The sequence below is a fragment of the Lepidochelys kempii genome, chromosome 6 (assembly GCF_965140265.1).
Source record: "Lepidochelys kempii isolate rLepKem1 chromosome 6, rLepKem1.hap2, whole genome shotgun sequence".
NCBI lineage: Eukaryota > Metazoa > Chordata > Testudines > Cheloniidae > Lepidochelys > Lepidochelys kempii.
Window position 1 is genome coordinate 104,041,594 of NC_133261.1, and position 22,402 is coordinate 104,063,995.

Below are 22,402 nucleotides of genomic sequence, written 5' to 3' on the forward strand. Positions count from 1 at the left end.
GCCCCATTCACAGAGATGAATTACCTTTGGTCTGGCACAGTCCAGACTGTTTTGTGGACTGCAGGATTAATTTGTTTGCCTTTTCCTTTCTTTGGGACTGTGATTGCATCCAGTGGTGGGAGAGCCACCTCCCTCAGACTTACAGCGGGGAGACTGTGCTTCAGATCAGTCCTACAGCCAGAAAGGCACTGTGCCCTGGGGTATGCCTGCTCTGAAGAACAAATAGCTGGCTCTCCAAATGCTGCACGCATGTATTTAAAAAAAAATACAGTAAACTTGTATTTCATAAAGCATGAGGCAGTTGCTGCAATGCAGCTATCTGAGAATTTGCTTATCTGTGAATCAGATTAAGCAAAGAGCTGCTTGGGAAACTTAACCAAGCAAGAGCAAACACCTAAATGTTGGCAGCCTCCCAGCTTTGCTGGCTACCTGCAATATTATTTTGCAAATCTCTATTAGTCTCCTTACCAGACTCAGTGTCCCTAGTGACATAGGCACATTTGGCTAAGTTGCAGCCTGTGAGCTGGCTCAGCATTTAATCCTAGCTGCCAAAAATGTGTGTGTTTTTTTTTTTTTAAAGTCATATCTGCAAGGATATTACTCAAGATGCACAAGAAAAAAACAGAAACAGCTCAAGATGCTGAGCTCCTCATGCTTACTCAGCTTAGATTTGGGCCACTTTTCTTCTTGTCCAGAAACAAATTGTAGGGTGGCTGTCATTTGAACTGCCCTGGGTCTGGAAGTGAGCTTCAGTTTGCTCCTAATAGTTAACTGATAGGATGCATTATGTAGTTTGTTAGGCTAAAAAAACATCAACACAGGGATATGGACTTCTCTTCCTTCACGTTTAACAAAGGCAAAGTGAAGGGATCCTCGGTGGAGTCCTGACCTCTCTTGGGCTAGTTGCTTTACTAATTGCCTCATGCTCTAGCCATGTATTCAGAAGCATATTTATTATGTGTTTAATTAACTGCTGATCATTTTTCATGTGAAACCACCAGTGTCACGAACATTCACTTTTGTGCAGCTCTTTGAAATGCTAAGGTAACTTTGTAGAGTGCTTTGAAAATGAAGATGGGGCTGGGTAGGGGCTGAGTATTTTTCTTATAATTAGGAACTGTTGCAAAAAATGTGGTAAGTTCAAATCAACCTTGTTTCAGTGCTGTCCCCCCATTATTGTTAATATTGGTCTAGCCAAAAACCTACAGCGTGACAGGTTCCTAAGGTGTGACAAGTATACCTCAGTCTGCCACGTACAAGGGTATCAGCCATAAGCGCGCTATTGTTTAGCAATGCATGGGTATAACTGTGTGACATCCACTTGCTCTAAGTGGTAAAAACAGTGGTAGAGGTGTTCAAGCAACCGCAGGTGATTTCCTGCTTGCATACAACTCCATCCGGCTCTCTTACAGTACAACGGCATCCGTACAGAGTATTTCCACTGAAATAAACTAAGGGCTTGTCTGCAAAGGCAGGTATACCAGTAGAAGGTACAGTGTGAATTTACAACGCAATTCTTACACTAGCATAAGAGAACCCACACAGGGCGTTATACTAGTATAACTCTTGCACTGTAAATTTACACCCTATTTATATGGGTATAAGTGGCTGGGGTAGTTTTTTGGGGTGGGGCTGTTGGGTTTTTTTTGGTTTAGCTTATGATGTTTTGCAAAGGGTTTAAGCTAAACTGAAAAACGCTTTTAAACTGGGATAAGGGTGTGCACCCAGGCAGGTATATGGGTACAAATGTGTTGATTTAACTATACTGGTATAATTATACTGATATAACTACTAAAGCTTTCCTGTGTAGACAAGCCCTTGCTGGAATTGCTATATTGTGAGCTGTACTTAACTGTTCTCACCCATTTGAGAGCAAATGTAGGGCCCAGTTTGGCCACTCCTCAGTTAAGCAGTACCTCACTCTGAGTAGTCTCTGATTTCAGTGGAACTACTCAGCAGGAGTAAGGATAGCAGAATGGGGTCCTTTATCAGCTGGAAACTGAGTGCCTGATTCTGTTACATTAAGGCCCCATTCCATCACTGGCAGAGTAAAGGGGCTTTAACTGTGTGTAAGCATAACTTTTATGCCTACTTGAAGATGCCTTTACACTGCCAGAATGGTGTAAAGGGACTTAAGTGTAACTGAGGCCTTGTCTACACTGCTGGCAGTGTATAGGGTATGTGTAGCTACATACCACAGTGAAAATCGGGCTGTGTCCATGCTGCAGTGAGTAGCTACGTGTGGCAGTGAAAGGCTCAGGCACTAAGGAGGCTGCAGGGAAAGGCTCAGGCAGCTCCCTACTGCCAGAGCCTTTCCCCGCTCCCTGAACATTTCTCTGGGGTGGAGAAAGGCTTCAGCAGGAGGGAGGCAGTGGGACACTACATTGCTAAAAATAGCACTGCTTAGGTATGTAGAGGACATACCCAGCGGGTTCAGGTGTGTCTTTGTTCTTCTAAGTAGTGCCACACCCTCTATACTGCTATTTATACCTGGGCTAGGTGTAGTGCACAGTATATGTACTCTACTACACCTTTGTTTATCTGCCGCGTCCGCAGGTTTGGCCGATCGCGGCTCCCACTGGCCATGGTTCGCTGCTCCAGGCCAGTGGGGGCTGCAGGAAGTGGCATGGGCCGAGGGATGTGCTGGCTGCCCTTCCCACAGCCCCCATTGGCCTGGAGCGGCGAATCGCAGCCAGTGGGAGCCGCAATCGGCCAAACCCGTGGATGTGGCAGGTAAACAAACTGGTCTAGCCTGCCAGGGGCTTTCCCTGAACAAGCGGCGGCCCTAGTTTGAGAACCACTGGTCTACTACACCTCGCCAGAGGCATAGCGGTAGAATCAGGCCCTGATGATGGTTCTTTTCCCATCAGTTCAAGGGAACCAAAAAAGCAAATCTTCCTAAAATGAGGGCTCTGCAGGTCTGTTCGCAGGGTAATTCCATTTCCAATTGTTCATGAACAAGGCACACAGGGATGCAGTATTTTTGTACCGTAGCAACCAGAAAAAAAAGTAGGAAGGGAATTTTTGTAAGTAGTTACCTGTTTTTTTTAAGAAGGGGAAACGAAAGCAGGTTTTCTGAACTTCCTCATGCCATGAAGCAGCACATTAGGGAGTATTTGGAAAGCCACCAGCAGGGCAAAAGATGGACAAGTTGGCTTTTTGGATTTCAAAGCATGTCAAGCAGTTTTAGGTAAAGACCACTCCAACTGTGACTGAATGGCCAGTGTTGTTGACAAAGATTTCTACTCAACCCCAGTCAATTGGGCCAGAGCTATTTGAGTAGGCTACATAAATAATTGCTAGGGACACCCTTTGGTTAAAAAACATTCAATTTCTTTTGCCTCCGGTTATTAATAATACTTTATATTATGAAAATGGAAAACACTTTTTTTAAAATCTCATTTTACTTCTCATTAGTTGTGCTTTGTTTATATTTTGCATTTCTCTTAGTTTGAACAATGACCATAGACTAGTCATTTTCACTCTGGTTTGGATGCACTAACTTAGTGCTGCAATTAGAGCTGGTCAACAGCTGTTTGTAAAAGAGGGTTTCATTTAAAAAAAAGACCTGTATCAAGTTGGACTAACTCTTTCAGTTTTTTGACTGGGAATTTCTAAATGAAACAAAATGAAAATATTTGTTTCCAATTGAAATTTTTGTTCAAAAACAGAAAATTGTTTGAAACATTAGACTCCTTTTTTGCCACTGAATGCAAGAAAATGAATGATGTCTAGGTTTGGGGGGTTTTCCACTTTCTTTTCCACTCTAACTTTTCAAACATTCCTCAACTTCAGAAAAGTTACAGAACAGCAGAGCTGCAAAGTTTCCTTTTGTCACTTTGTAACTTTTCCAAAGTTGAGGAATTTTTGAAAAGTTATAGAATAGTAAAAAAGAAACAGAAGGAAAGAGGAATACAATAAAGAAGAAAACAATCTCAGACATCCTTCATTGTATGGGACAGAGTAACACGAAAGGGAGAAAAAAGACGTTCCAAAACTTAGGACACTTTGAATTTTTTTCAGAAAAAAATTGTGAACCGTTTTGAAAAAATAAGACACAACTGTGCTGTTTTGAACCCTCTAAAAAAATAGAAACAACTTTGAAATTCCAAATCCCTATAGGTAAGATGACCAGACAGCAAATGTGAAAAATTGGGATGGGGGTGGGGGGGGTAATAGGAGCCTATATAAAAAAAAGACCCCAAAATCGGGACTGTCCCTATAAAATCAGGACATCTGGTCACCCTAGCCATAGGTTTTAGGTTTCGGAAAAAGTTTGCTTACAAAACCTAAATTCTGGACTAAATTTGACCTGAACAGAAGTAATTGAATTAACATTAAAAGACAATACTTCTAAACGTTTGAGTGAATTTAGTGTGCACAGAAGTAAGGTGCTAACAGTACTGACTGTAGCCAGGCATAATATTGGCAAGAGCTGAGCCAGCTTCCTCTTGTACAAAAGTCTGCCAACGCACAGCTTAATCTTGACTTGCCACTTAAATGGACATTTTGTTGATTCAGAGAATCTCAATAGGGAACTAACTAAACCCAACCAACTTGTTTCTACTTGGGATCTAATAGGACAGGAATATAGAAGTGGAAGGCCAGATCCCCTTGTGTTAAAATGTAATTCCTAGGTTCCAAGTCCAGAAGGGACCATTGTGATTATCTAGTTTGACCTCCTATATAACACAGGCCAGAGACCTTTCCCAAAATAATTCCTGGATCATATCTTTTAGACAAACATCCAATCTTGATTTGAAAATTGTCAATGATTGACAATCCACCACAACCCTAGGTAAATTGTTCCAATGGTTAATTACCCTCACTCCCAAAAACATATGCCTTATTTCCAGTCTGATTTTGTCCAGCTTAAATTTTCCGCCATTGGGTCATGTTATACCTTTCTCTACTAGATTGAAGAGACCTGTATTAAACATTTGTTCCCCATGTAGATACTTATAGGCTGTAATAAGTGACCCTTAACGTTCTCTTTGTTAAGCTAAATAGACTGAGCTTTTTGATCCTATCATTATAAGGCATGTTTTTGAATCCTTTAATCATTCTCATGGCTCTTCTGTGAACCTTCCACAATTTATCAACATCCTTAGTCCCATGGAGTAGCACCTTACTTACTTCATGAGTGGTCCCAGTGAAGTCCGTGGAACAAACTGCTATGCAACCTGAGGCAGGGTGTCAGGATGGATTTCTTTGTTTTTTCCAGAATGGCTCTGTTCGGTACCTACATCCATATTTATTATGTGGCCTGATTTTTCAGAGGTGCTGAGCACGCAAAATCTTAATTTCAATGGGAATTGTGGGTGGTCAGCACATTGGAAAAATCAGGAGAATCAGTTAGGTGCCTGTATATGGATCAAGGAGCCTAGCTTTGGGTATCCTCACTGGAAAACGTTGGATTTCACCTTTCAGAGTCTTTCTTTACCCATGTGTAAAAGGAGGTTTGAGATCCTTGGATGGAAGGTGCTTGGACCTGCAAAATACTATTACGTAGGTTTCCATTAAAATTAGGATATGGTATTTTATTATTAGGTGCCAGGGTCACCGTTCCAGAGACTGAAGCCTTCCACTTGACCTCTGACCAGTCCTCTGTCACAGTCAATGACAGTGAAATCCTCCTTATCACCCTCACCAGTGTGCCTCAATTCACGGCCCCAGAGGGACCACTGTTAGGGTGAGAAAGTAATACAGAATCCATAGCCTATTTGTTCTTTGCCATCTCTGCTGAAAGCTCCTCCTGTGAGTGTTGGCACTGGCAGTGGGATTTCATGAGATGAACATTCATCTGCTGAGAAATGGACGACCACCAGCCTATTCCATATGGGCCACTGACGAGCTCTCAGAAGTGAAGAGTTTCTAGCCTGATAACTGCCAAAGAGAACTGTCTCAGGGAACTGATTGCTGGTATTCAGGGCAATATGCTGCAAAAGAGGGCTTCAAAGAACAACAAAAATGGGAAACACAGACATTCGCTGAATTAATAGCCTGTAGGTGATACAGAAATAAAGGAGAGGGAACCTTTAAAGACTCAGCGTTTACGAGAAGATTCACTTACATATTATTCACCCTTTGGCTGCTGGGACATGTACCGTAAATGTTACTATTCTATCATTTTGATAGTGCCATGGTGCTTTACAGAACAAAATAAATAGACAAGGGCTCTACTGTAAGGCGTTTCTCAGTTAGACTAATGACAAACCAAATTAGTGACCCAAGTGAAAGCATGAGGTGGGACAGACGAAACCAATAAGTGAAAGGAAGTGCTGTGCTGACCATTAGTTGTCCATAGACCACAATTTGAGAACCACTAGGCTACTTCCTAAATCATGCACACTTTTTACAAGGCAAGACTGATTGTTCATAGGAGGGACTTCCCTCTCTGGGAAAAGGAGTACTTGTGGCACCTTAGAGACTAACAAATTTATTTGAGCATAAGCTTTCGTGAGCTACAGCTCACTTGCATCTGATGAAGTGAGCTGTAGCTTATGAAAGCTTATGCTCAAATAAATTTGTTAGTCTCTAAGGTGCCACAAGTACTCCTTTTCTTTTTGTGAATACAGACTAACATGGCTGGTACTCTGAAACCTCTCTGGGAGTATCCAGTGAAATCAGATTGGAGCCCATCGCTATCCTTCTTATCCAATTTTATTTTCAGTTTTTTTCCTGTAATTCTCAGAGAGCCCATGGGGCAGGAACCCTCTGTCCCTTACTCCTAATCTATCCAGCAGCTGTTGCGGCTTCTTTGATCACCCATTTCCTTGCATTGAGACCCAAGAAGACACTTTATTTTTAAATGAATGGATGTTTACCTCACTAGTGCTTGACATGGTTGTTGCTGTGATCTCTGATAACATTGATGGTATATCCTTTCTGTGCCCTTTTCACCACTTCTCTTGGGTCTACCATGAAAAAGCAATATGTGATCATGAAATTAAAGCCTTTGTGCACTGATATGTACAAGGGAGTTGATTTAATGTTAGGTGAGCAGCCTTAACTATAGCATTTCCTGTGGGGGGGGGGGGCGGTGGTTATTGTTGTTGTTTTGCTGGGGGGTGTGTGGTTGTTGTTGTTGTTTTGCTGAGTCCTTTGCTCTGCAACCTTTGTTCTTCTAATCATGTATGTATATTGCCATGAAGTGCCTGAAAAAAATGTAGAGGACAGAGTGCTGATTGGTCAGTTTCAGTTTAATGCCTCCACACCAACAACTACACTGAGATATTTGTACTCTGCACAAGATCATCTGTGGACAGATTCATAGATTACTAGGCCAAAAGGGACCATTGCAATCATAGAATCATAGAATATCAGGGTTGGAAGGGACCCCAGAAGGTCATCTAGTCCAACCCCCTGCTCAAAGCAGGACCAATTCCCAGTTAAATCATCCCAGCCAGGGCTTTGTCAAGCCTGACCTTAAAAACCTCTAAGGAAGGAGATTCTACCACCTCCCTAGGTAACGCATTCCAGTGTTTCACCACCCTCTTAGTGAAAAAGTTTTTCCTAATATCCAATCTAAACCTCCCCCACTGCAACTTGAGACCATTACTCCTCGTTCTGTCATCTGCTACCATTGAGAACAGTCTAGAGCCATCCTCTTTGGAACCCCCTTTCAGGTAGTTGAAAGCAGCTATCAAATCCCCCCTCATTCTTCTCTTCTGCAGGCTAAACAATCCCAGCTCCCTCAGCCTCTCCTCATAACTCATGTGTTCCAGTCCCCTAATCATTTTTGTTGCCCTTCGCTGGACTCTCTCCAATTTATCCACATATTTCTTGAAGTGTGGGGCCCAAAACTGGACACAGTACTCCAGATGAGGCCTCACCAATGTCGAATAGAGGGGAACGATCACGTCCCTCGATCTGCTCGCTATGCCCCTACTTATACATCCCAAAATGCCATTGGCCTTCTTGGCAACAAGGGCACACTGCTGACTCATATCCAGCTTCTCGTCCACTGTCACCCCTAGGTCCTTTTCCGCAGAACTGCTGCCTAGCCATTCGGTCCCTAGTCTGTAGCTGTGCATTGGGTTCTTCCGTCCTAAGTGCAGGACCCTGCACTTATCCTTATTGAACCTCATCAGATTCCTTTTGGCCCAATCTTCCAATTGGTCTAGGTCCTTCTGTATCCTATCCCTCCCCTCCAGCGTATCTACCACTCCTCCCAGTTTAGTATCATCCGCAAATTTGCTGAGAGTGCAATCCACACCATCCTCCAGATCATTTATGAAGATATTGAATAAAACCGGCCCCAGGACCGACCCTTGGGGCACTCCACTTGATACCGGCTGCCAACTAGACATGGAGCCATTGATCACTACCCGTTGAGCCCGACAATTTAGCCAGCTTTCTACCCACCTTATAGTGCATTCATCCAGCCCATACTTCCTTAACTTGCTGACAAGAATACTATGGGAGACCGTGTCAAAAGCTTTGCTAAAGTCAAGAAACAATACATCCACTGCTTTCCCTTCATCCACAGAACCAGTAATCTCATCATAAAAGGCGATTAGATTAGTCAGGCATGACCTTCCCTACAATCATGTAGTTTGATACCTTGTATTATACAGTCCACAGGATTTCCCTTAATTCCTATTTCAACTAGCCCATATTTTTGGATTTTTTCCTAAATCTTGTTTTAAAAATCTCCAGGGAATCCAGCATGGCACTTGGTAAATTGTCCCAAGGGTTATTTACCCTTACTGTTCTACTGTAAATTTGTCTAGTTTCAACTTCCAGCCAGTAGATCATCTTATACCTTTGTCTGCTAGACTGAAAAGTTCTGTTATCAAAATTGTGTTCCCTGTGTAGGTATTTATAGACCTGTGTGGAGAGATTCAAGTGGTGCAGAGCACCCTAGGGCTGTTAATCCTATAAGGGCAGCCATGCTTTACTCCGAACGCTGGATCCATTAGCTGCAAACTAGGGAAAGTTTGGATCTAGATCTAAACTTTGCAATTTGCCCTTATTTCTATAATAGGCTGAACCAACTTGCAGATCCAAACACCCTCAACCTTTTGAGGAAGTTTGGATCCAGATCCACACTTTGCAGTATGGGTCTGTGATGGAGTGTACTCCCCACATTGGATCTGAGAAAGCTGAATTAGGGCCAGATGGGCCCAATCCAGGGGAGAGATTTAGGCTAGGAGGAGGCCACTAATTGGAAGCAAATTCACATGTGAGGGTACAGGCGGGGCTTACATAAAGCCAAGAGACTGGCAACAGCTGCAGCATGGAGAGTGGCAGTCATTCCTTTCCTCCCTCCTGAGGGAAGGAGGATTAGCAATCCTGAGACCTAGTAGGCCTAGGACAGCTGGGTGTGACTAGAATGAATGGAAGCAAGGTAGGAACTAATCCAGGGGTGAAAGCAGTAAGGCCAGGGAAGCTGCAGACCTTGACTGCTTGTTAAAAACCCTGGGCTGGAACTCAGAGCAGAGGGTGGGTCTGGGTTCCCCTACCAACCACTGCGGAGTGGTACTGCATGGACAGTGAACTAAAAGACTGCCTGAGTCACTGCAGGAGTGACAGGGTTAGGGCAGTGGGTGTGAGGAGTGCCGGATGCCGCTTGAGCAGAAAGAATTTGGAGGACATCACCCTGTGCGCGGCCCCCCGCTCAGAATGCCTAAAGGGGGTGCCACCCCAGTATAAGTAATGAGCCCTGTGACAGGGCCCATCTAATGTAACCCTAGCCTGTCACCTCTTCTACTATACTTTACCACAATCCTGAACAATTATTATTTTGAGGACTAGGATTGGAATTTACAATTCAAGCTAGGAGAAATGTTTTGGCCAAAAAAAATGCAGTTTTGGTGTCACCATAACATTTCTTGCAATTGAGTTGATTTTGCTGAATTGTTCATGTTAAAATGCCACAAAAAAAAGACGTCCAAAACATTTTGTTTTGACACTTTCTAAATTAAATGAATCAATTTTTGGATTCAAAACTACTACTTTTCATTTTGAAATTTCCTCCAATTTTGTGAAAATTGAATAAGAGACACTTCATTTTTACACGGATGAAAAGTTTCATTTGACCCAAATCTTTTACTTTTAAATTTGTCAAACAAGTTCTTAAATTTTTTTTTTTTTTGGGTCAACCCCACAGAATTTTTTTTAGCTTTTCAGAATTGTCTGAACAAACAAAGCAAAAAAATCAGTTATTTGCACAACTCCATTTACTGACTATCATTCATGTGACATGAAGCTGGCTATAAAGAAACGTGGTGCAGTAGTTAGCTTCTATGATAGTCAAGGTAAAGGTCTGAACTCAAATTTGTTTTAACGTGGTCGGCTGTGAGGCATGCCACAAATGTATACTTTCTCATTCTCTGCCAGCCTTTGCATGGGTTACAGATAAAGCGCCCTCCTTGTGTCATCCCCACTCAGCCCCCTGCTTACAACTGGGCTCTCTCTAGGTTTGTAATTACCATCATTCTCCATCTAGTTCCAACAGTGCTGTAGCATCAGCTCCATAAGGTCTTAGCTTTTTCTCTGTGTTGGATCTGATACTCCTTGAAGATATTACAGCGTTTGACGATCTCACCCAGATTTATGTGCTTCCGCCACAAGCTGGCTTATCCTCAATTTCAGTCTCCTGGTATTTGATGCTTTTGGTTCAAAGGTTAATCTGTTGTTCTCATCCTTACAAGTGGTGTTTGACAGCTGTTGCCTCTGTCTTTCTCAGTAGCATGCTGGCTGGCCAATGTTGTGAGAGCTATAGACTGCCTCCTCTTACACCAATTCTAAATCTGTCTGAGCATAATTTTCCTCTAGGACAAGGAAAGGATAGCAAAACTCTTGTTTCTCTCTAGATATAATTTAATGTAAGATCCAAGAGAAATGTAGATGCAATAATTTATAATAAAAGGAACAAATCAGTTAACCAATTCTGACAAACAGCTTATTTCAAAAATCCAAAATCAAGACAAACTGACAAAATACAATATAGGATTTTTTTTTTTACTTGTGTCCATTCTTAAGATCTGATGAGTCTTCTCAATATAACTGATGCTGGCTAATGAACAAAACTGAAGTTCATTTAGTGCTGTAGTTAACTGGTTAGTGTGAGTGTATACTACTGCCCTCTTCTGGCTGGAATTGGAATAGCTCAGTTATGTGTCATGGACCTATATACAGCTAACCACTGACAGGTTCTCATTCAGATCAAGTGGTAAAGGTCTGGTTGCAGAAGCACAGACAACATACACTCTCTTTCTCTGCTCCAGCTGGTCTTGGTGTATATTACAAGTGACACCCATAAAGTCCTAGACAGCCATGAGTTTGCATTATTTTTACACAGCTGAAGACCAGAACCCAAGTCTGCACTGGGCTGACAGGCTCACAGCCCTTGTCAATGCCTTTGACTTCAGTGGGGTTGTATAGGTTGTAAATTTGGCTCCTTAATGGCAAAGAAATGAGTTATGGTGGTGACGTATTTATTACACTGTTAGCATGGTAATTTGCTTTGTCTCATGATATTTCCAACAGAGCTACCATGCAATCCTGCCAAAGAAGGCATGGTGTTTTAGTATAATTATTATACAATTAAATAATCCGTGTTGCCAATGAACATGCACTGTACATGTTCCTAGCAAGCTGCTTGAATTCAACTCAGCAGAGAGTGTGAGGGGATTTAATCCTGATTTGCAGTAAGAACTCAATACAGAGATGTGGTTCAGGCAGCTCCGGGGCTGGCTTTTCTCATTTACATTGCAAAGAACAAAAGGTCCCTGTTGGCCCAAACAAATCTCTGCCAAGATGCAGGGGTCACTTCAGAAAGGCTGTGGATAAAAATCATCAGCTGTGTGTGAGGACTGAGCAAGCAAGTGTGCCAGGCTGTATGGCTCCTTACACTTGGCAGAACAAAGGGAATTCTGAAGCTGTTCCCTGCTTTTTCCTCGCCCTGGTCCGTGCAGTTACCTGTGGAGTCTACTGTTAAATGGCTGGGTTAAGCCCTTCCACTGCCCGGCATCTAGGTCTCGTGACTGCTGCACACAGAGAAGTCAAGTGTTGCTATTGTGTACCGTATTGACTAGCATGGCATGGGGGTCCCAGCAATTAGAGCTGGAAAAGAACTGTTATGTCACCCACTCCAGCCCTATGTCAATTGACTCTACAGTGCTTTCTAGAATTTAAAATGTGTAGATTTCAGGGGCTCAAGCAATGGGGCTCCTAGTGCCTTCCCTGGGGAGGTTATTCCACAGTCCAATAGATCTCACAGGCAGGAAGTTTCCCTTATGTCCCTTTCTTAATTTCCCCTATTACTTGCTCCTCTTTGCACCTTCTTGTACCACCCTAAATCATCCTTCTTACTCCAGCGCCCATATCCTTTCACTGCCGCCCTGTAGATTGGCTGTAACTGAGCCAAGCTATGCATGTTTAGCTCTTTTATTTTTACTCATCAATCAACCCCTTCAGGTCCCTAATCTGTTCTGTTCTTCTCAGATCTCCCTCCAATTTGACATCACCTCTCTGGTAATAAGGTGCAATATTCCCAATTGAATTGTATTGGAACTGTACAGAGCGAGACTGTTACCTGCCCAGTTCCTATCCCACAACGTGATGACTCTCTGCATATGCAGCTACAAATTGCATTTATCTTTTTCTGGTGTCCTAGTGCATTGCAAGCTCATGTCTAATTTGCAGTTCACTCTTGCCATCAGGTTTCTCTCAGCAGTGCTGTTTTCCACATTCTCCTCTCTCATTAAACTGCTTTCAGTTTCCATGTGTTAAGCTGCATTCTTCCACAATGAATTCTGCCTGTTTCTAATCTCTGACTCCAGGCTGCTTTGTATTTGTCTCTTGGCCCTTCTGGTATTTGCATTTTCTCCCAGTTTGGTAACTTCTCTGGATGTCATTAACATGTGTGCTATACTGGATCACTACTCATGAACACTAGATATAAAAACACCAGTCCCTGCTATATGCTGCTTCATACTTACCCACACCTGTATATATACACCACTGATCATTAAATCAGGCCCTGATCCTGCAGTGTGTAGTTTATGGGGTGGGTTAACACAGCTGCAAGGAGCTCCACTGAAGTCCGTGGACCTGCAAGGCATAGAAGCAGACTGCCTGCATGCTACATATTAAAGGACTGGGGTATTGTGGCTATCCATCTGTTTTTTGCAAGGCCAGAAAGAGGCCTTGGAGAGCAATGGGCCAGATTTTCAAGGGGATTTAGCACCTAAGGAGGCAGACACTTGAAAATCCCAGTAGGTGCCAATCTGAATCTTTATGCCCCTGAATATCTTTGAAAATCCATCCCTTCCACAACACATAACAATGAACATTGTCCCTCTTTTCACGTCAGTTTTCACTTTTTATTGTCAGGGTTCAGGATTCCAGGCTTGTTTGTCTGATTTTTAATCCACATATTTTGCTTCTTCTGACTTCCCTTCTTCCACTAATTATCATCATCTCCCATGTGTTTCCTTGGCTGGTATCTTCAAGACTAAATTAACATGGGGATATTTTGATAGTAATTGTTGCAAAGAAAAAAAAAGGAGGGGAGGAAATATAAGATTAATTGTATTTTGCCACGGCTTTAATTCATTTTTATTTTAATGGATCCTTTGTACTTCTGTTTAAAGGATGCTGTCTGATTAAGCATCATCTGCTGTAGTTTTAAAAAGAAATTTCCTCACCTGTGTGACAAATAATTTTATATGAAAATTTGTAAGTCTTTCACTTGTCTCTATCTGTGCTCTTTGTCTTGTGTTTTTCTCTCTGCTTGGATAATGAAAATGGACTGATCAATATCGGGTTCTCCTGCACTACCACTATGGAGCAATGTTTAGGCTTTGTAAAAGGTTGCTTTGACAAAACTTAAAGTGGGCAGCCAAGTGTGCTGCATTGACTTAGTGCCTTTGACAGGAGACATTCAACTAGTTCAGGTCTGAAATTTGATCTACTTTACAATGTGCCCTAGATACTAAGAGCTGTATTTTGCTTTTTTCTTAAGTAATACCAAACCAAGAGAAAAATAGAGCCAGATTAATTTCAGCTCTCAAATCAAAAGGATGAAATTGACACTAAAAGAAATAGACATTTCCAAGAATCATGTGCTTGTTTTTACCAAAAGAAAAAGTGATCTTTTAAAAATAAACAAATATAGAGGGGCCAATGGTGAGAGTGATGATCAAACCTAGCGCTTAAATAGCGCTTTTCACCAGTAGGTCTCAAAGTGATTTACAAAGGAGGTTAGTGTCATTATAAATAGGGAAACTGAGGCACAGAGGTGAGGTGACCTACCCAAGATCATCAGAAGGCCAGTGATAGAGCGAGGATTTGAAGCCAGGTCTTCTGAGTCCCAGTCCAGGACTCTATCCTTTAGACAACACTGCCTATGAATACAGGCTCTGATCCAGCAAAGCACTTAAGCATGTGTTTAACTTTAAGCACATGAGTAGTCTCATTTACTTCAAAGTTGAGCATGTGTGTAAATGCTTTGCTGGATTGGGGCCAGGGGCCGGGATCAACCTTTGCTTCAGGGTGGTAATCTGACTGCAGTAAGATAATAGCAAATAGGAGTAACCTTTCTCTCTTCCTCCTCCTTCCAGCCCCCTATTTAGGATCAGGGCCTAAAAGAACACCTATCCCTCGTCTTTAACAATGCATCCACTTCACTATTCTAAAGGTTTCTATCGGGCTAAAAATAAGCAGCCAGAAATAAAATGAAAGCTAAGGTGAAGTAGCCGATTGCACCCTCTTCCCGGCACTGCCTCTCACACTGCATTCCCCCACTTCTCAGCAGTCTCCACAAGGGTGAACATTGTGGAGGTCACTATTATAAAACTGAGGACTGACACAGTTTCCGCCTTTACTTTCTCACTTTACAAAAGTTCCCTTTCCAGTGTCTTCTGATATCAATGCAAGAGCTGCAAACATCTTGAGCCTGGCTCTTCCCTGCCGTGCACCTTCCGTAGTCTTTACACCAGTGCAGACTGGGTGTGAGATGTCACTATTGGTGTACTGGAGTGAAGAATTTCCATTGGGTAATACGTTACATTTCCTTTACCCAGGTGCAAATGACCAAACAAGGTGCAAGTGGAGTTCACTGCTCAGTGTGCATTACACCGCCACCACCCTCAGTGCCAAATTTGGGGGGTGTGAGTCTCTTCTGCTCAAGCTGTAACTACTTATAGGGGTATGGGTGTGGGGGGGAAGAGAGGGTATTTATTTATTTTTAAAGCTCTGGAGTTTCCTAGTTACATCCTCAATGTTGGTTAAGATTGTAGTTGTCACACAAAGGAGGGAAGAATTAGGCCCCTTGTCTTTCTAGTCCCTGAGCTCCCTCTCGTGTTCACACATACACATTGCATCCGCTCACTTCAGCTCTGGTTTAGTAGCACGTGAGAGAGGAGTTCCGCTCGTGCTCTTTGGGTCCAGTCCTGCACTCTCTGCTAATCTGAGCTCGCCCACCCTAGCTCAATGAGCAGGCTTTTGAGGATTGACTTTTTTTTTTTTTTTCCCTTCAGTTCACTCTTGGTGAGGAAGCTCTGTAAGTGAACACACACCTTTATGCTGATGTAAATTAAACTCTGCACAAAAAGCACCGAGGCCCAGCTCCTCAAAGGGCCTGAGCTCCTAAGCACACCACCTCCTTCTCTCAGGATGTTTGTTGCCATGGTTTTAACCAAAGGTGGGGACCACCCCACCCCACACACTCCTACCCAGGCTACCCTGTGGCTGTGGTGTGTGCTCACTGAACCCTGTCACCAGTGTGTGCAGGGGTGGGATTTCAAATGTCAAACTTCGCAAATACTGTCCCACTTGCTCCTAGCATCAGCAGAGAAATGTAATCCTAGAAGGGGGGTGTCAAGTTTCCTTCCCTGCTCTGAACTGTAGGGTACAGATGTGGGGACCTGCATGAAAGACCCCCCCTAAACTTATTCTTACCAGCTTAGGTTAAAAACTTCCCCAAGGTACAAACTTTGCCTTGTCCTTGAACCGTATGCTGCCACCACCAAGCGTTTTAAACAAAACAGGGAAAGACCCCATTGGAGACATCTTCCCAAGGCCTATACCCCCTTTCCTGGGGAAGGCTTGATAAGAATCCTCACCAACTTGTACAGGTGAACACAGACCCAAACCCTGGGATCTTACAAAGAATGAAAAATCAATCAGGTTCTTAAAAGAAGAATTTTGATTAAAGAAAAGGTAAAAGAATCACCTCTGTAAAATCAGGATGGTAAATACCTTACAGGGTAATCTGATTCAAAACATAGAGAATCCCTCTAGGCAAAACCTTAAGTTACAAAAAGACACAAAACCAAGAATATACATTCCATCCAGCACAGCTTATTTTACCAGCCATTAAACAAAAGGAAATCTATGCATTTCTAGCTAGATTACTTACTAACTTTACAGGAGTTGTAGGGTGCATTCCTGATCTGTTCCCAGCAAAAGCATCACACAGACAGACCAACCCTTTGTCCCCACCCTCCAGATTTGAAAGTATCTTGTCCTCTTATTGGTCATTTTGGGTCAGGTGCCAGCTAGGTTACCATAGCTTCTTAATTCTTTACACGTGAAAGGGTTTTTCCTCGGGCCAGGAGGGATTTCATAGCACTGTATACAGAAAAGTGGTTACCCTTCCCTTTATATTTATGACCGGGGGAAATCTCAGTGTTACAGAGTCTCAATTTTTGCTTAGTTTGAGTATCTGAGAGGACCTTAGGTACAGAACCAAGGCTTCCCAGCTAAAATCAGACCTTTTCTAACTCACTATGTCTTACATGTGATGTACTCCTTTAGCTGGGCTTGGGTTGGGTGCTTCCTGTGGCATACTCAGGCTAATCATTAAAGCTACTGTATGATTCCAGAAATCCTGGGAAGGTTACAGATGCAGGCTGACCCTGAGGCAGTCTGGTGGCATGAGCTGTCAGGGTCCCTTGCTCTCTTTAAAAATATGGTATAGTGAAGTGTAGTTGGCATTCCTGAAAGGTGATTTGATAGCCGCGGGGCTCCTACTCTTCCAGTGCAGAGGATAAATACCTTGTTTTAAAGTCAAGGGCAGTCACTCAGATCCTTCAGGTAGCGAACTGGGCCCCTGGAGGCTGAAATCTTTTTGATCCACAGAGGTACAGCATAGGACAGTGCTAGCTTCCCCCCAGCCACTGACAATGTGCCTCCACCCTGTTCTGTAGGTGCCAGCCCTGGGAGGATAGGAGAGAGGTAGGTCCAAATACCACCAGCCCCCAGAGCAGAATGACCAGCAATGTCTGACATGGCTGGAACCCCAGAGGTGAATTTATAGCTCAAGCTAACCTTATTTCAGGCAGGAACTGTCATTTCCTCTATGTTTGTGCCAGTGCCTAGCACAATAGGGCTTTGACTTGTAGGCACACAATGGAACTGTTAAATAAAAATAATAATATCTCTAGTTTGATGCCAGTCAAGTAGTGTGGTGTGTGTGTATTTACACTTCTTCATGACAAATGGTCGCTCTTCACTTCTCCTTAAAGGGGTTTTCTTGTGTTGTTTCAGTCCTGCCACAGATCCTGGTAAAGAAGATGATGATGAGACACGGCCATCTCAGTCCATCACTCTGCAAAACTGCCTTCCAGTGCCTGGCATCTGTGTTCTTGATAAACTCATCAAAACATGCCCAGTCTGGCTTCAGCTGAGCATGAATCAGGACAGGGCTGGAGAGATACTCAGCAAAGAAGCAGCAGGGGTAAGTCTACATTAGTCCAAAACAATTTCAGCTCAGACAAGCCCATTTCCTGGTCCTCAGGGGAGATGGATAGCTGTGGTATGGTTTTGGTGGTTGTTCCCTTCCCCCGCCCCCCCCAAAAGTGAAAGCAAACGTATTTAGCAGTTTCTGGTCTTTGTTGGCTAGTCTTATGTTCATGGGATAGACATTTCCATTCTCTCTAGAGTGGTGGTGTGTGTGAAAGAGAAGGCTTATACCTTTGATTTACTTAGCAGTTGGTGTCTGGGAATAGTTTTCCTATTTGTTTCATAGCCCTGCTCTGTTGTGCTTTCAGATATCTCCATATACTCTCTGTAGTCTGATGCAGTATTTTTCCAATATCTCTGACTTGTAGCTTCCTTAAAAAGTGAAATCTTAAAGGTGAACAACAACAAAAGTGTGTTCATATCCCTAGTTTGCTTCTTTGGGGTGTCAGTTTTGCTTGTTGATTTTTGTACCTTAGGAAAACCAGCAACATCAAAATTGTCTTCCCTGTAAGAGGACATGAGAACTAGTGGCAGTTCTTTCAGCCTTTTATTGACAAGAGATGGGGTTTGGAAAGAAATTTTTTTTCCCAAGCGCGTGCCAGGTGTTTGTGATAGAGAAGGGATGACAAAAACAACAAACAAAACATGTTGTGTTTTAAAAAGTTTTGATACAGTTGCTCAGATTTCATGTCCTTGGTACTGTGATGTCATTACAGTACCTCTCCGGTTATCCAGAGAAGCTCCCAAAGTAGACAAGAACTGAATTTCTAATGTAAACAAAGCAAGATATAAAATGCTTTTTGCATTGTTTAGTCTGTGGGGGAATAACTCTCAGGAATTCTTTATATGTCATAAAGTATTGGGAGGTGATTAGGAGGAAGTAGGGTGGATAAGCCCAGTTTTTCCCTCTACTAAAAAATGGCCTGTTCCCACTTCTCTTCATTCACTGGCTGGTGTTCTAAGGGAAGGTAACAACCCTGTGCAAACCAAAGAGACTAAAATGACTAAATGAAAACTGATCTGGAATGAGGCTAGGATTAGGGGTAGAGATGCTGCGGCAGGGAAACCTGAAGCACAGCCAAGCTGAAGGAGAAATTTTAGACTGTTTTATGGTTTCATTGTTCTTTAGCTTACCAATAAAGCCAAATCCCAGGAAGGGGTTAGGTGAGCACAGATGCCACAGAGTGAGCCCAGGCCTGCTGCCTGTACTTACGTTTAGTTGTATATTGTCATCTGAGTAGTGTCACTAAGCTCAGTGTGACTACTCAGTATGAGTAAGCATAGCAGAATTGGGTTTATCTGAGAGAGTCTGTTCGGTCTTATCGTGTCATGAGCCTTGAAATGTTGCTGGGGTGTTGCGGGTTTTGTTTTTTGGTTTTTTTTTAATTTAAGTCCTGATGTATGAGGAGACCTGGTCAAAAAAAAAATAAAAATGAGAGCCTGGTGTTTGTGATAAGGAAGGTTTTTACAGTAAAGGCTGTATCTGGGTTAGACTAAAGCCTGTACAAGCCCATCTCCCCAGATGAAGGGAGTAAGTCCCAGGGACACATGGTAGAAACTAGATGACTCAGACCCAGGCCTGCTGAGATATATATAAGGGCAGCTTGAGTTGAGGGGCATGAGGAAAGGAGTAGAGAGGTTCCCCTTAACTTGTGGGACGATGGCCAGAGAGTGCAAGGTTGCAGGTAGCAGGCTAAGAAGTCTGGGAGCCAGTCAGCTGGAGGAAAACTTCAACAAAGGGACGAGATAGGCTCTCCTTAGCTCCCAGGCAGGGGGCCTGAAGAGTAAGACCTGGAGGAGTCCCTGGCCCTGAGGAAAGGACCTGGTCTATATGATGAACCTGTGCTGCATGGTTTTAATTTAGAGAGGTAACACTGAACCCTGAAGAAAAGGTCTGGAAATCCTGATGCTTTTGGGTGGAGGGGGGTTGGCGCGCTAGCTGGGGAGTTCTCCCTCAGGCTCATGTGGCCTCCCTGGATAGAACATTAGAAAAGGGCAGTCTGGCTAAGAGCTTGCCTCCCCCTTTTCCTCCTTTAATTTCTTGCTAGCAATAGAAGCTGTAGTGGGTGTTTACACCAGTTCCTGTGGAAATGAACAGACCACCTTTAGCTGAAGGAAAGGTGGGAATAGATTGTGTGGACTGCAGAGTGCCCAGGCAATTCACGTGCTCTCATTGTGAGGGTGGCAGTGGATGTTGCCTTTTCATTCTCTGAGTCAGCGTTCAGGGATGAAATCTAGCTCGTGGCAAGTTAGAAACCAATGTCTCCTCTGCCATTTGCTGGTTCTCACAATGGCATCCAGCTGCCATAACGTTAACATCTTTAAAGCTCTCCAAGACATCCAGGGATGGGCAGTGTCTCTGAAGGACATTCAGGGGCAAATCATGTCTCTGCTCCCCCACCCCACCTCTTCCACAGGCATGATCCCTTCCCCTCTGCAATAGGTAGCCAGGAGAGGAGCCAGCCCAGAGGGGTGCCTCCCAGGGGAGAACAGCTGGCCAGCCGCAGAGGGGAGCATGTGCTGATGCTGTATCCTGCAGAAGAGGGTGCAGTGGACATACACTAGTTTAATGTCAGAGAGCTGGGGTGGCGCATGCTCTGCCTGCTCCTGAAGCTCATTTTAGGATGGAGCAGCTCTCCAACACCCCAGAGGCACAATCTGGAAAGACTTATTTACACAATAGGCTCCCATCCTGCAAATTGGGAACTAGTTAGCTGCAAGCTTAGGAAGCCTGTGCAGCTAAGGCCCCATTTCTACAAACGTGGCCCAAATATAACCTTTGGAACCATGGCAACAAGTCTTCCTGATTAGAAAAGAGAACAGACCAGTTTCCAGGTTTCACTTCTCACCTTGTTAATCTGAATTTGAACCAAAATGGATCAAGTGTTAATCGGTAACTCAGTGATCTCGGGGGTCAAACATACATTAATTCTCACAACAGCCCAGTGAAGTAGGTTAGAGTTATCAGTTGGGGGAGCTGAGGCACAAAGAGATTAAATGATTTACCTCCCTCCCTGTACATGGGAAGGTGCAAGGTGCTCACAACCATCTCTAACACCTGCCTGTCCACCTAGCTAATCATTTATATCCTGCTCATCACCATGGCATGGGGTCAAGCTGCCCTTTGAGTCTGATCCACTTCAAATATGAAGTGCTGAAGGACTGAATTTCACATCAGAGAGCAGAAGACCTTACCAGGCTCTTTGTTGTATTGAACTGAATGGAGAGCCACACAAGATACGCCCAAGGACACTCACTCACTGTCTTAGCAAAACTGCTTTAGGCTGTGGCCAGAGTGGTTGCTTGAATGTGACATGAGATGCTCCCAACCCTAGGACCCCTGAGAGTTTGTGCATTAGCAATGCTCGTAACCTGCCGAGCTCAGAACCTACGTCAGTTCCCCCTATGGCAGTGTAGTGCATTGTGACTTGGCTTCTAGACAAACTCCTCTCAGTTCCTCTTCCCGAGAAATCAAAGCTTTCCTGGTGTAGTTTCAGTTCACTGCAATTATTTAATCGTTTTCTAGAATCACACTTCTCCTCTAGAATGTTAATACCGTGGTCCCAGAATTAGCTAAGTCTTTGAAATCACTTTTATAAATACCTTGACTCTGTCTTACCTAAAGCTGCTTTAAGGAAGAGGTGATGACAGAGTCTTTGCTCATAGGATTTCAAGCTACAGTAACTCCTCACTTAAAGTCATCCCGGTTAACGTTATTTCGTTGCTACGTTACTGATCAATTAGGGAACATGCTCGTTTACAGTTGTGCAATGCTCCCGTATAACGTTGTTTGGCAGCCACCTGCTTTGTCCACTGCTTGCAGGAAGAGCAGCCTGTTGCAGCTAGCTGATGGGGGCTTGGAACTAGGTGGACCGGCAGCCCACCATCAGCTCCCCTGAGTTCCCTGTGCGGCATCCGCCCCAGGCTATCCATTGCCGGCACTTCAGCTGTCCCTCCTGCCACTGCCATGTGCTGCTCCTGCTCTCTGCATTGGAGCTGCTCCTGGGAGCCTCCTGCTTGCTGTTCGGGGTGGGGGAGAGGGGTGCTGATGTCACGGTGTCCCCCTTCCCCCCTGCTCCTGCCCTCCGCTTACCCCATCCCTATAGAGCGGGGGTGGGGACAGGGGACATGATAGGGCTCAGGACAGAGACAGCTTGCTAGCAGCAGCTGCTGTCTCAACTTGCTGATCTACTTAAAAAGGCAATGTACTTAGAGTGACGTCAGCGTATTTAAAGGGGCAATGTGCATCTCTCTCTCTCTCTCACACACAGGGTGTGCCTTTGTCTCTGTCTGCCATGCTGCCTCCCCTCCCTCCGTTTATGTTGCCTTGTAGAGTGTGAGGCTACATTAACAACAATGTGTTAACCCTTGAGGGCTCAGCTGAATGCTAGTTCATCATTCAGCACTAAGGCATTTCCTGGGAAATATTCCACTCTCTGACTCTACCACCTCAACCAAGCTTCACAATCATCATCACTGTGTACCAGTATTAAATTGTGTGTTTAAAACTTTTTTTCTCTCTTTCTCTCGAGAGTGTGAGTGTGTTTTGTCTGGTGAGAAAAATGTCCCTAGAACCTAACCCCCTCCATTTACATTAATTCTTATGGGGAAATTGGATTCGCTTAACATCGTTTCGCTTAAAGTCGCATTTTTCAGGAACATAACTACAACATTAAGCGAGGAGTTACTGTACAAGTTAAATACA

The 22,402-nt window shown here is 43.7% G+C and overlaps 1 protein-coding gene across 3 annotated transcripts in view; it reads left to right on the top strand.

Annotated features, from left to right (window-relative positions):
* The window catches only part of RIN3 (Ras and Rab interactor 3), a 111,420-nt gene that overhangs the window by 17,318 nt on the left and 71,700 nt on the right, over positions 1-22,402 (top strand). For 2 of the 3 annotated variants that reach the window (XM_073349502.1, XM_073349503.1), the window contains exon 2: positions 17,503-17,692. In XM_073349502.1, the coding sequence (XP_073205603.1) occupies positions 17,503-17,692 (190 nt within the window). Of the gene's footprint in view, positions 1-17,502; positions 17,693-19,222; positions 19,566-22,402 lie in introns of those variants that run through there. The other variant, XM_073349504.1, reaches the window with a different exon arrangement.